This window comes from Somniosus microcephalus, chromosome 8, assembly GCF_052327205.1.
Source record: "Somniosus microcephalus isolate GS21.2 chromosome 8, FLI_Smic_1.0, whole genome shotgun sequence".
In the NCBI taxonomy this organism is placed as follows: Eukaryota; Metazoa; Chordata; class Chondrichthyes; order Squaliformes; family Somniosidae; genus Somniosus; species Somniosus microcephalus.
The window spans coordinates 261,847,027-261,860,448 of record NC_140994.1 but is presented as its reverse complement, the minus strand read 5'-3'; the positions used below and the strand labels follow the sequence as shown (position 1 = coordinate 261,860,448).

The 13,422-nt window shown below is 48.7% G+C and overlaps 1 protein-coding gene across 3 annotated transcripts in view; it reads right to left on the bottom strand.

Annotated features, from left to right (window-relative positions):
• anxa6 (annexin A6) overlaps positions 1 to 13,422 on the bottom strand; it is a 196,547-nt gene that overhangs the window by 57,321 nt on the left and 125,804 nt on the right. For all 3 annotated transcript variants that reach the window (XM_085996006.1, XM_085996007.1, XM_085996005.1), the window contains exons 12-14: positions 7,473 to 7,595; positions 5,247 to 5,305; positions 187 to 265 (exon numbers count right to left, since the gene is read on the bottom strand). In XM_085996006.1, coding sequence (XP_085852132.1) covers positions 187 to 265; positions 5,247 to 5,305; positions 7,473 to 7,595 — 261 coding nt within the window. The remainder of the gene's footprint in view (positions 1 to 186; positions 266 to 5,246; positions 5,306 to 7,472; positions 7,596 to 13,422) is intronic.

The window sequence follows — 13,422 nt, the reverse complement described above, 5'->3', positions numbered from 1 at the left end:
TCCCCGAAAACACTTAAAGGAACTTGACTGGTTACTACTGTCTCTTTAAGATCAGAGTTGTGTGTGTCGTAGGAGCAGATCAAACGCAAGCTTGCATCTAGCAGAAGGTGTGGGGAAGGGGAGCGGGTGGTGGGGTGGGGGTAGAGAGAGAGAGAGAGGGGCTGAAGCTAGGTGTGTAAACCAAACCTCGATTCGCTGGGAGGCGCTGAGTTCCCAAATCTGATAGGCAACCTGCGCGGCTTCGGGGAAAAATTCACCTGCGACACTGTAACGTCAAGCAAACAGTACAAGTAGTGAGGCCCAGGATAGGAACAGAACTCCCAGAATAACAGAGGGAACACAAGGGACATCTGTCATACTTGACCCGGGGTGAGATTCCGCCCACACATCCGCACCATCACCAAGGCGCCTACTTCCACCTCTAACATCGCCCGACTCTGCCCTTGCCTCAGTCCTTCTCCTGCTGAAACCCTCATCCATGCCTTTGTTACCTCTAGACTACACTATTCCAATGCACTCCAGGCCAGCCTCCGATCTTCCACCCTCCATAAACTTAAGCTCATCCCAAAATTCTGCTGCCCGAGTCCAAACTCGCACCAAGTCCCGTTCACCCATCGCCCCTGTGCTCACTGACCTACACTGGCTCCCTGTAAAGCAAAGCCTTGATTTCAAAATTCTCATCTTTGTTTTCAAATCACTCCATGGCCTCGCCCATCTCTATCTCTGTAACCTCTTCCAGCCCTTCAACTCTCCATGATCTCTGTGCTCCTCCAATTCTGGCCTCTTGCGCATCCCCGATTTTAATCGCTCAACCATTGGTGGCCGTGCCTTCAGCTGCCTTGGCCCGAAGCTCTGAAATTCCCTCCCTAAACCTCTCCGCCTTTCTACCTTTCTTTCCTCCTTTAAGATGCTCCTTAAAATCTACCTCTTTGACCAAACTATTTCCTTACCTGGTTCAGTGTCAAATTTTGTCTGACAACACTCCTGTGAAGCACCTTGGGACATTTTGCTACATTAAAGGTGCTATATAGAATCAAGTTGATGTTGTTGTTGCATCCTATCTACAGCGGAGCCTGCACTAGCCACTTCCCTGCTAGAAACTTTGTGAGGCAAAGCCTTAAGCCAGACATTGCCTCATTGCATCACCCTCATTGCCAACCACTTCCCGACTGGCCAACCAACATAACTCGACCTAACCCAACTCAACTCAACTCAACCCAACCCAAACCAACCCAACTCAACCAAACCCAACCCAACCCAAACCAACACAACTCAACTCAACCCAACCCATCTCAACTGACCTCAACCCAACTCAACCCAACCCAACCCAACTCAACCCAACCCAACCCAACTCAACCCAACTCAACCCAACTCAACTCAACACAACTCAACCCAACCCAGCTCAACTCAACTCAACCCAGCTCAACTGACCTCAACCCAACTCAACCCAACTCAACTCAACCCAACCCAACCCAACTCAACCCAACCCAACCCAACCCAACTCAACTCAAATCAACCCAACACAACTCAACCCAACCCAAATCAACACAACTCAACTGAACCCAACTCAACTCAACTCAACCCAGCTCAACCCAACTCAACCCAACCCAATTCAATCCAACTCAACCCAACTCAACCCAGCTCAAATCAACTCAACCCAACTCAAGCCAACTCAAGCCAACTCAACCCAACTCAAATCAACTCAACCCAACTCAAGCCAACTCAACCCAACTCAAGCCAACCCAACTCAACCCAACCCAACTCAACCCAACCCAACTCAACCCAACTCAACCCAACTCAATCCAACTCAACCCAGCTCAAATCAACTCAAACCAACTCAAGCCAACTCAAGCCAACTCAACTCAAGCCAACTCAACCCAACTCCACCCAACTCCACCCAACTCAACCTAACCCAACTCAACCCAACTCAACACAACTCAACACTCAACTCAACTCAACCCAACCCAACTCAACGCAAATCAACACAACTCAACCCAACTCAACGCAACTCAACGCAACTCAACTCAACTCAACCCAACTCAACTCAACCCAACTCAACTCAACCCAACTCAACTCAACCCAACTCAACCCAACTCAACTCAACCCAACTCAACTCAACCCAACTCAACTCAACCCAACTCAACTCAACCCAACTCAACCCAACTCAACTCAACCCAACTCAACTCAACCCAACTCAACTCACCACAACTCAACTCAACTCAACCCAACTCAACCCAACTCAACCCAACTCAACTCAACCCAACTCAACTCAACCCAACTCAACTCAACTCAACCCAACTCAACTCAACCCAACCCAACTCAAACCAACCCAACTCAACCCAACCCAACTCAACTCAACTCAACCCAACTCAACTCAACCCAACTCAACCCAACTCAACTCAACCCAACTCAACTCAACCCAACTCAACCCAACTCAACTCAACCCAACCCAACTCAACCCAACTCAACCCAAACCAACTCAAGCCAACTCAACTCAACCCAACCCAACTCAGCTCAAATCAACTCAACCCAACTCAAGCCAACTCAAGCCAACTCAACCCAACTCAAGCCAACCCAAACTCAACCCAACCCAACTCAACCCAACTCAACCCAACTCAATCCAACTCAACCCAGCTCAAGCCAACTCAAGCCAACTCAACTCAACCCAACTCAACTCAACCCAACTCCACCTAACCCAACCCAACACAACTCAACCCAACTCAACTCAAATCAACACAACTCAACCCAACTCAACATAACCCAACTCAAGTCAACTCAACTCAACCCAACTCGACTCAACTCAACCCAACCCAACTCAACCCAACTCAACTCAACCCAACCCAACCCAACCCAACTCAACCCAACTCAACCCAACCCAACTCAACCCAACTCAACTCAACTCAACTCAACCCAACTCAACTCAACTCAACTAAACTCAACCCAACTCAACTCAACCCAACTCAACCCAACTCAACCCAACTCAACCCAACTGAACTCAACTGAACTCAACTGAACTCAACTGAACTCCTCAACCTAACTCAACTGAACTCAACTCAACCCAACTAAACCCAACTAAACTCAACCCAACCCAACCCAACTCAACTCAACTCAACCCAACTCAACCCAACCCAACTCAACTCAACCCAACTCAACTCAACCCAACTCAACTCAACCCAACTCAACCCAACCCAACTCAACCCAACTCAACCCAACTCAACCCAACCCAACTCAACCCAACTCAACCCAACCCAAATCAACTCAACCCAACTCAACCCAACTCAACTCAACCCAACTCAACTCAACCCAACCCAACTCAACTCAACCCAACCCAACTCAACCCAACCCAACTCAACCCAATCCAACTCAACCCAACCTAACTCAACTGAACTCAATTCAACCCAACTCAACTCAACCCAACTCAACTCTCCACAACTCAACTCAACTCAACTCAACTAAACTCAACCCAACTAAACTCTACTCAACTCAACCCAACTCAACCCAACCCAACCCAACTCAACCCAACCCAACTCAACTCAACTCAACCCAACTCAACTCAACCCAATCCAACTCAACCCAACTCAACCCAACTCAACCCAACCCAACTCAACTCAACCCAACTCAACCCAACTCAACTCAACCCAACTCAACCCAACTCAACTCAACCCAACTCAACCCAACTCAACTCAACCCAACTCAACTCAACCCAACTCAACTCAGCCCAACCCAACTCAACCCAACCCAACCCAACTCAACTCAACCCAACTCAACCCAACTCAACTCAACCCAATCCAACTCAACCCAACTCAACCCAACTCAACTCAACCCAACTCAACTCAACCCAACTCAACTCAACCCAACTCAACTCAACCCAACTCAACCCAACTCAACTCAACCAAACTCAACTCAACTCAACCCAACTCAACTCAACACAACTCAACCCAACTCAACACAACCCAACTCAACCCAACTCAACACAACCCAACTCAACCCAACTCAACTCAACCCAATCCAACTCAACCCAACTCAACCCAACTCAACCCAACCCAACTCAACTCAACCCAACTCAACTCAACCCAACTCAACTCAACCCAACTCAACTCAACCCAACTCAACCCAACTCAACTCAACCAAACTCAACTCAACTCAACCCAACTCAACCCAACTCAACTCAACCCAATCCAACTCAACCCAACTCAACCCAACTCAACCCAACCCAACTCAACTCAACCCAACTCAACCCAACTCAACTCAACCCAACTCAACTGAACACAACTCAACTCAACCCAACTCAACTCAACCAAACTCAACTCAACTCAACTCAACCCAACTCAACACAACTCAACCCAACTCAACACAACCCAACTCAACGCAACCCAACTCAACACAACTCAACCCAACTCAACACAACCCAACACAACCCAACTCAACGCAACCCAACTCAACTCAACCCAACCCAACCCAATTCAACCCTTTATCCTTGATTTGGGAACTCACCATTATCCACCAGTTCCCATTAAGCACTGGGGTGTGGGGAAATTGAGGTCTCTTTCATTGTGGCCAATAATAGAGGCCACACTGTCAAGACCAACCTCCAATAGAACTTAACTTAAGACAGCCCAGCGATACGATATAGAAAATAGCAGATGCACAGAGAAGAGCATAGTATTAAAGTCATCTGATTCCATAATCAGAGCTCCCTCCTGACCATCTCTCTGGGAGGACAGGAATGTAGGAATGGTGGAACAGCCCCTCGAGCCTGTTCCGCCATTCAATTAGATCATGGCAGATCTGTGAACTAACTCTATATACCTGCCTTGGTTCCATAACCCTTAATATCCTTACCTAATAAAATCTTTCAATCTCAGTTTTGAAATTTCCAATTGACCCCCAGACTCAACAGCTTTTTGGGGGAGAGAGTTCCAGATTTCCACTACCCTTTGTGTGAAGAAGTGCTTCCTGACATCACCCCTGAACGGCCTGGCTCTAATTTTTAGGTTCTGCCCCCTTGTTCTGGACTCCCCCCACCAGAGAAAATAGTTTCTCTCTATCTACCCGATCGAATCCTTTAACCTATCTCTTCCCCTGTCAGGGTACTGACTGACCTGCCTTGCACCCCCCAGCACTTGGCAGGCTTTCTTTTAAACAAATGGCCGCGGTACTGGCGGAGTTCCCCTGGAGACTGTGAAACCCACCGCGCCGACCCGTTTTAATCACACAAGGAGGAATGGGAAGGTGAAGAGACTCACTCGTCATCGCCTCCGCAAAGCCGCAGCAGAGCTCGTTTGTAATCTCCGGAGGTGTCGCTCTGAAAGGAAGCGGACAGCAGTGACACAAGATGGCGAGTTGATCCTCGCAAAGCATTCGCGCCTTTATTCCTTTGGTATCCGCCCCCCCACCACCACCACCTCTTTACCTGCTGTTGCAGGTTTGGCGGTCCCGGAAGCGGTGAGTTGATTGTTGCATTCCTTGCCCTCCCCATCAATTTCTCCCCGCCTCGCATTACGGGATGGCCGGCGGTTTTGTGAGTCCATCGCTCGCCAGCTACGTCAATTGGGAGTGCGGGCGTTAGCCATCTTCCCTTTCCTGACCGTCTTTGAATGTCTCAAGCTCCCAGCGAGGGAGGCTTCCCATGGGTGGCGCACACTGGTAGGACTGACTGGCGGTGGTGCGGGCTGGTAAGGCTGACCGTGGGTAGCGAGGGCTGTTAAGACTGACCGGTGGTGGCATGGTCTGGTAAGGCTGACTGTCAATGGCATGGGCTGGTAAGGCTGACTGTCAGTGGCATGGGCTGGTAAGGTTGACCGGCGGTGGCGCGGGCTGGTAAGGTTGACCGGCGGTGGCACGGGCTGGTAGGGTTGACCGGCGGTGGTGCGGGCTGGTAAGGTTGCCACACTCAGTAGCGCTGAGATACGCTTCCATTCCACTCTCGGGTATCTCAACCAAGTGGCCATTTTTCATAACACAACGAGTGCCAGCTGGCAGATTGACCGTGGGGGGAAACATTCTATTCAAGCCTGAGCCTGTCCTCACCCAACACACGCAAGCACAGATACAGAAACACACACAAACACACACCCATACAGAACCACACACAAACACACACCCATACAGAAACACACACCCATACAGAAACACACACAAACACACACCCATACAGAAACACACACACATACAGAAACACACACAAACACACACCCATACAGAACCACACACAAACACACACCCATACAGAACCACACACAAACACACACCCATACAGAAACACACACAAACACACACCCATACAGAAACACACACAAATACACACCCATAAAGAAACACACACAAACACACACCCATACAGAACCACACACAAACACACACCCATACAGAAACACACACCCATACAGAAACACACACAAACACACACACATGAACACACAAATACACAAATACACACACAGAAACATACACAAACACACATGCATACAGAAACACACACACATACAAACACATACACATGCAAACATACATGAACACACAGAAACACACACACTGCAGCCACACACACATAAACACACACACATACACACACAAATGCACAAATGCACACATACCTGCACATATAGGCAGACGAACACATACATACACACACACATACATACAAATACAGTTCGACAGGACAGGGCAGGACAGTGAACAGGAGCAGGAACCCTGGTTGATTTTCCCCCTCTCTCCAGCCCAGGGACATTTTCCCCCAAGCACACAGTGGCTACACTGAGAACTATGGGGGCGAGATCAGATGCCTTTACACCTATTGTTAGGGCCCCTGGAGATTGTGACGTTATCACCATGCGCATCGTCCCGGTAGCGCCCTGGACCCAAAATTGACTTCCGCCCCCTGCACTAGCGCCGGGCGGAAACACCGACAGCTGCAGGAGGCGTGTGTCGGGCGGCCGGCCGCTTCAGGGGGGCAACGATTAAAGGCGAGGTGGCCGAGGTAAGTGGAAAAAAATTACCTTTCTTGTTCTAGATTTTTTTTTGCGGGTTCCTGAGCGCCGGGATGATCGCGCGGGATCGCGGCTGCCTTGGTGGTCCAGGTCGGTACTTTTTCTATTGCAGAGCCTGCGGCGATGGCCCTTCCCTTTAAGGGAGGGGAGGAGCCTTTGAACGCGGCGGCGCGGCACGGCCCAGTGTGCAGCGCTGCTGAGGTCTCCGCCCCGCCCACTGCCGATTGGCTCCAAGGAGGAAGTGGAGTGCTTGATATAGCATCCCACTCCCTTCCTGGAGCGTAAACGGCAAATTTTTCAAAAGTTTAGAAACATTAGCGCCTGGCGCTAATTTTCTCAACTTTTAAAAGTTAGCGCCCCAAACAGGCTATAATGAATTTCTCCCCCTATTTGTTTTAAGTGGACGGCTGGAGTTCGGCGGACCTACCTAAGGGTTGAAGAAAGCCGCCCGCGGTTCAAACACGGCGTGATGCTGGGACTCACCCTAATCATACCGTGCAGCGATTTCTCGTACTTCTTCCTAAACTCTTCCCTGATGTCCAACATGTCGATCTCGCTGCGGGAAACCATGATTCGGATCAGCGTGTTGTCCCTGGTACCCATACCCTGCACACGAGGAGAGAGAAAGAGACACACACCTCAACTGGCATTCATTCTACAAATAGCTCGGTGCGTGGACTCCTCACCGGTCTTGTGAATACACCATGGAGACAATCCAAGCAAAGCTCAGCATCTGATAGGACATCACCTTCATGCTTCCAGGTGTCAGTCTTGGCTCAGTGGGTTGCACTCTCGCCTCTGAGTCAGACGGTCATGGGTTCATCGACCCACTCCAGATATATGCGCACATAATCTAGGCTGGTGCTCCCAGCGCAGTGCTGAGGGGGTGCTGCACTGTCATCATAGAATCATAGAAATTTACAGCACAGAAGGAGGCCATTCGGCCCATCGTGTCCGTGCCAGCCGACAAAGAGCTCTCCAGCCTAATCCCACTTTCCAGCTCTTGGTCCGTAGCCCTGTAGGTTCCGGCACTTCAAGGGCATATCCAAGAACTTTTTTAATGTGACGAGGGTTCCTGCCTCTACCACCCTTTCAGGCAGTGAGTTCCAGACCCCCACCACCCTCTGGGTGAAGAAATTTCCCCTCAAATCCTTCTGCCAATTACTTTAAATCCACGCCCCCTGGTTCTTGACCTCTCGGCTATGGGAAATGGGTCCATCCTATCCACTCTATCGAGGCCCCTCATAATTTTATACACTTCAATTAAATCTCCCCTCAGTCTCCTCTGTTCCAAAGAAAACAACCCCAGCCTCTCCAATCTTTCCTCATAGCTAAAATTCTCCAGCCCAGGCAACATCCTTGTAAATCTCCTCTGCACCCTCTCTAGTGCAATCACATCCTTCCTGCAACGTGGTGACCAGAACTGCGCGCAGTACTCTGTCGGAGGTGCCGTCTTTCAGATGAGATGTTAAACCGAGGTCCAATCCGCCCCCTCAGATGGACGTAAAGAATCCCATGGGCACTATTCAAAGAAGAGCAGGGGAGTTATTCTCGGTGTCCTGGCCAATATTTATCCCTCAACCAACATCACTAAAACAGATTACCAATTACTTAATTCACTGCTGTTTATGGGAGCTTGCTGTGCACAAATTGGCTGCCACATTTCCTACATTACAACAGTGACTACACTTCAAAAGTATTTAATTTACTGTAAAGTGCTTTGGGACATCCTGAGGTTGTGAAAGGCGCTATGGAAATGCAAGTTCTTTCTTTCAATGCAGATTGTGGGATCTTGCTGTGTGCAAACTGGCTGCTGCATCTGCCTACATAACAACAGCAGCGACAGGGGTAATGATAACCAGAGTGTGACAGGAAGGAAGTACAAGCATAAGAGTGCACCAGCAAATAGGGTCAGAGTAGAGGAAAATGGTAAAAAGACAAAATGAAAGGCTCTTTATCTGAATGCACACAGCATTCGTAACAAGATAGATGAGTTGATGGCACAAATAGAAATAAATGGGTATGATCTGATAGCCATCACAGAGACATGGTGGCAAGGTGACCGAGGCTGGGAACTGAATATTCAGGGGTATTTGACATTTCGGAAGGATAGGCAGAAAGGAAAAACAGGTGGGGTAGCTCTGTTAATAAAGGATGAGATCAGTGCAGTAGTGAGAAATGATCTTGGCTCAGAAGATCAAGATGTAGAATCAATTTGGGTGGAGATAAGAAATAATAAGGGAAAGAAGTCACTGGTGGGAGTAGTTTATAGGCCTCCTAACAGTAGCTACACTGTAGGACAGAGTATAAATCAAGAAATAATGGGGGCTTGTAAGAAAGGTACTGTAATAATCGTGGGCGATTTTAATCTTCATATAGATTGGACAAATCAAATTGGCACAGGTAGCCTTGAGGACAAGTTCATAGAGTATATTCAGGGCAGTTTCTTTGAACAATATGTTGTAGAACCAACCAGGGAACAAGCTATTTTAGATCTGGTAATGTGTAATGAGACAGGATTAATTAATGATCTAGGGAAGAGTGATAGAATTTCACATTCAGTTTGAGGGTGAGAAACTTGGGTCTGAAACTAGTGTCTTAAACTGAAATAAAGGCAATTACACGGGTTATGAAGACAGAGTTGGCTAAAGCGGACTGGGAAATAGATTAAAAGGTAAGACGGCAGATAAGCAGTGGCAGACTTTTAAGGAGATATTTCATAACTCTCAACAAAGATATATTCCAGTGAGAAAGAAAGACTCTACACGAAGGCTGAACCATCCGTGGCTAACTAAGGACGTTGAAGATGGTATCAAATTGAAAGAAAAGGCATACAACATTGTGAAGATTAGTGGTAGGCCACCGACCGACCATAGAGCACATATACCAGAAACGCTGTTTACGAAGGTCACGGACCATCATCAAAGACCCTACCCAACCCAGCCACAGTCTGTTCGCCCCCCTGCCATCTGGGAGACGCTACAGATGCATTCGCACCCGAACGACCAGATTTAGGAACAGCTTCTTTCCCAGGGCTGTCACCCTACTGAACTCCACAAATAAACTCTAAAGCCTGCACATCTGCCAATGCACTTTATTATGGTTATGTTTATGTTAATGTATTACAAGCCAAATGAATGTTGAATGTTTAAATGTCTTAATCTAAATGTACACTCTCGGGAGCCGCAAGCCTACATTTCGTTGTACTGCACTTGTGCACTAACAATGACAATAAAGTTGATTATGATTATTATTAAGATTGGGAACATTTTAGAAACTTGCATAAAAATAATAGAGGGAGAAATTAGATTATGAGAGTAAACTAGCAAGAAATATAAAAACAGACAGTAAGAGCTTCTACAAGTATATAAAAAGGAAGAGAGTAGCTAAAGTAAACATTGGTCCCTTAGAGGATGAGACTGGGGAATTAATAATGGGAAACAAGGAAATGGCAGAGACTTCGAACAAATATTTTGTATCTGTTCACGGTAGAAGACACTAAAAGCATCCCAATAATCGTGGAAAATCAAAGGGCAAAAGGGAGGGAGGAACTTAAAACAATCACTATCACTAGAGAAAAAGTACTAGGCAAACTAATGGGACTAAAGGCTGACAAGTCCCCTGGACCTGATGGCCTGCATCCTAGGGTCTTAAAAGAGATGGCTGTAGAGATAGTGGATGCATTGGTTGTAATCTTCCCTAGATTCTGGAAAGGTCCCAGCGGATTGGAAAACCGCAAATGTAACGCCCATATTCAAGAAAGGAGGGAGACAGAAAGTAGGAAAATGCTGGAATCCATTATTAAGGGAATAGAAAATCATAATATAGCTCAAGCTGAGGCAGCATGGTTTTATGAAAGGGAAATCGTGTTTGACAAATTTGCTAAATTTCTTTGAGGATGTAACGAGCAGGGTGGATAAAGGGGAACCAGTAGATGTAGTGTATTTGGATTTCCAAAAGGCATTCAATAAAGTGCCACATGAAAGGTTACTGCGCAAGATAAGAGCTCATGGTGTTGGGGGTAATATATTAGCATGGATAGAGGATTGGCTAACTAACAGGAAACAGAGAGTCGGGATAAATGGGTCATGTTCAGGTTGGAAAACTGTAACTAGTGGGGTGCCACAGGGATCAGTGCTGGGGCCTCAACTATTTACAATCTATATTAATGACTTGGATGAAGGGACCGAGTGTACTGTAGCCAAATTTGCTGACGATACAAAGATAGATGGGAAAGCAAGTTGTGAGGAGGACACAAAGGCCCCGATTTTCGGCTTGTGTGGGAAATGGTCGGGTTTCCCCGAATGTGGGGTTTCTGACACACATAAAAAAGTATCAGCCAGCCCCACGCAATTTTCCCTCAATTGGCCAATTAATTCCCAGCATGTGGGAAGCCTTGCTAATTGTCTAAATCGAGTCAGAAATCCCCACAGTATGATGTCATCATTCGTGGTGCTTTCAAGTTCCATAGCAAGCATTGCTTCCTCTGAAGGCTTCCAAATGAACCATACAGGATGGCAAAGGAGCCTGCAGCAGCTGTGGCCAGTGCCAGACCCCGAGCTGCCTTCAAATTCGACAAGGCTTCACTGCAGGCATTATTGGATGGGGTTAGGGCCCACAGGGAGGTCCTCTTCCCTAGGTCAGGGAGGAAGAGGCCTCCCACTGAGACCAATGCTGCATGGATGCAGGTGTCAGCAGATGCCAACTCGCTGGGAGTCACCAGAGGAACCTTGGCGTTACATCTGTAACTCCTTCCTTTACTCCCCCACAGTACCATCCAGAGCCCCCGTCCTCACTGTGGAGGAGGAAGAGGCTGTGCAGCCAGACTCCTCAGAGGAAGCTCCAACCTCTGAGGGTGCAGCGTCAGCAGAAGTAAGCGCACCCAGCACCAGCGCAGACACTTACACCTCGGGGGGACCTTTGGGACATAGAGTAGTGTTGTCACCTGGTGTTTCACAGCTGACAAGTGAGCCTCAGCAGATTCTGGAGACAGGGACAGCAGTGGAGAGTCCTCGTCGGAGGGTGCAGGGCTCTGCCAGCTCAGCTCAGCTGCGCTGCATCTCGACCCTCTGCCTCTGGGTCCATCCGCAAGAGAAGAGGTGATGGATCTCCATGCACAGATGCAGGAGTCTCTGGCAGGTTTTGTCTCCAGGGTCGCTGCGAGTGTGGAGCGAATGGAGGAGTCCATAGCGACCATGAGCAGAGCCTTTGTGGAGTCATTGGCACATGAACGCATCACCATGGAAAGGTTGGCAACCTCCATGGAGGAGATAACTCGCCAGCATACGGAAAACATGGTGAGTGCTCATCACTTGAGGAGCGTTGGCCATCTGTTGAACAGAGAAACCAGATCTTCATGGAAGTCCTTCTGAGTAGGACTGCCAGTGCAGAAACGGGTCCCACTGGCCCCCTAAAGCGCAGCAAGGTGCTCTCAAGCCACTTCCAAGCACTGGCCCCTTCTGGCTTGTGCAGCTTCAGGTGAGTGAGCAGCAGCCTGGTGCTCCTGGTAATCATCCTGCTGTTCCTGGTTCTGCTGCTGCCGCCTCTGCTGTTGGAGATCCTCTAATGCCAGGAAGGGAAGGTGCCAAAGGTCTCCCATGCTTCTAGCAGATGCCTCGGTTGAGGAGGTCCTGAGTTAGGGTGGTGAGAGGGGCTTCCCAGGAGCTCACACTGGAGAAGTGTGTGAGGCTCCAACTTTCTGCAGCTGCTCCTAAGGCTTCAAATAGTTCCCCCAAGCCTTGATCAACAAGGTCCTGCAGCCTGCAAATGCTGCCTCTTTAAATCTCTTCAGCCCTCAGCGACCTGCTGCTGCAAGCAAGCAAGCCAGCTGTTTTCACGCCAGCTCTCGGCAGCGGGGTTCCCCGCAGGCGGGTTTCAGGTGGGGAAAGCCCCAAAGTCACAACGGCACGGGAAAATCGTCCTTAACAAGGTGATCATTGGTGATTAGTGCTCCGACGAGCAGTCCCGCCAGCGGCGGGCGGGACTGAAGCGGGGCGCGTGGAAACGGCGGTCCGAAATTCAGACGGGGCGGGGAATCAGGTGGGGGGGGTCCCGGCCTGCTTTTTCCGCGATTTTCGGACCACGGCCGCATGAAAAGCCGCCCGACAGCTGCCCGAAAATCGAGGCCAAAGAGTCTGCAAAGGGATAACGACAGGTTCAGTGAGTGGGCAAACATTTGGCAGCTGGAGTAAAATGTGGGAAAACGTGAGGTTATCCACTTTGGTAGGAAGAACAGAAAAACAAAATATTATTTAAATGGAGAGAGAGTACAAAATGCTGCGGTACAGAGGGATCTGGGGGTCCGAGTACATGAAACACAAAAAGTTAGCATGCAGGTACAGCAAGTAATTAGGAAGGCTAATGGAATGTTGGCCTTTATTGCAAGGGGGGTGGAGTATAAAAGTAGGGAAGTCTTGCTACAACTGTACAGGGC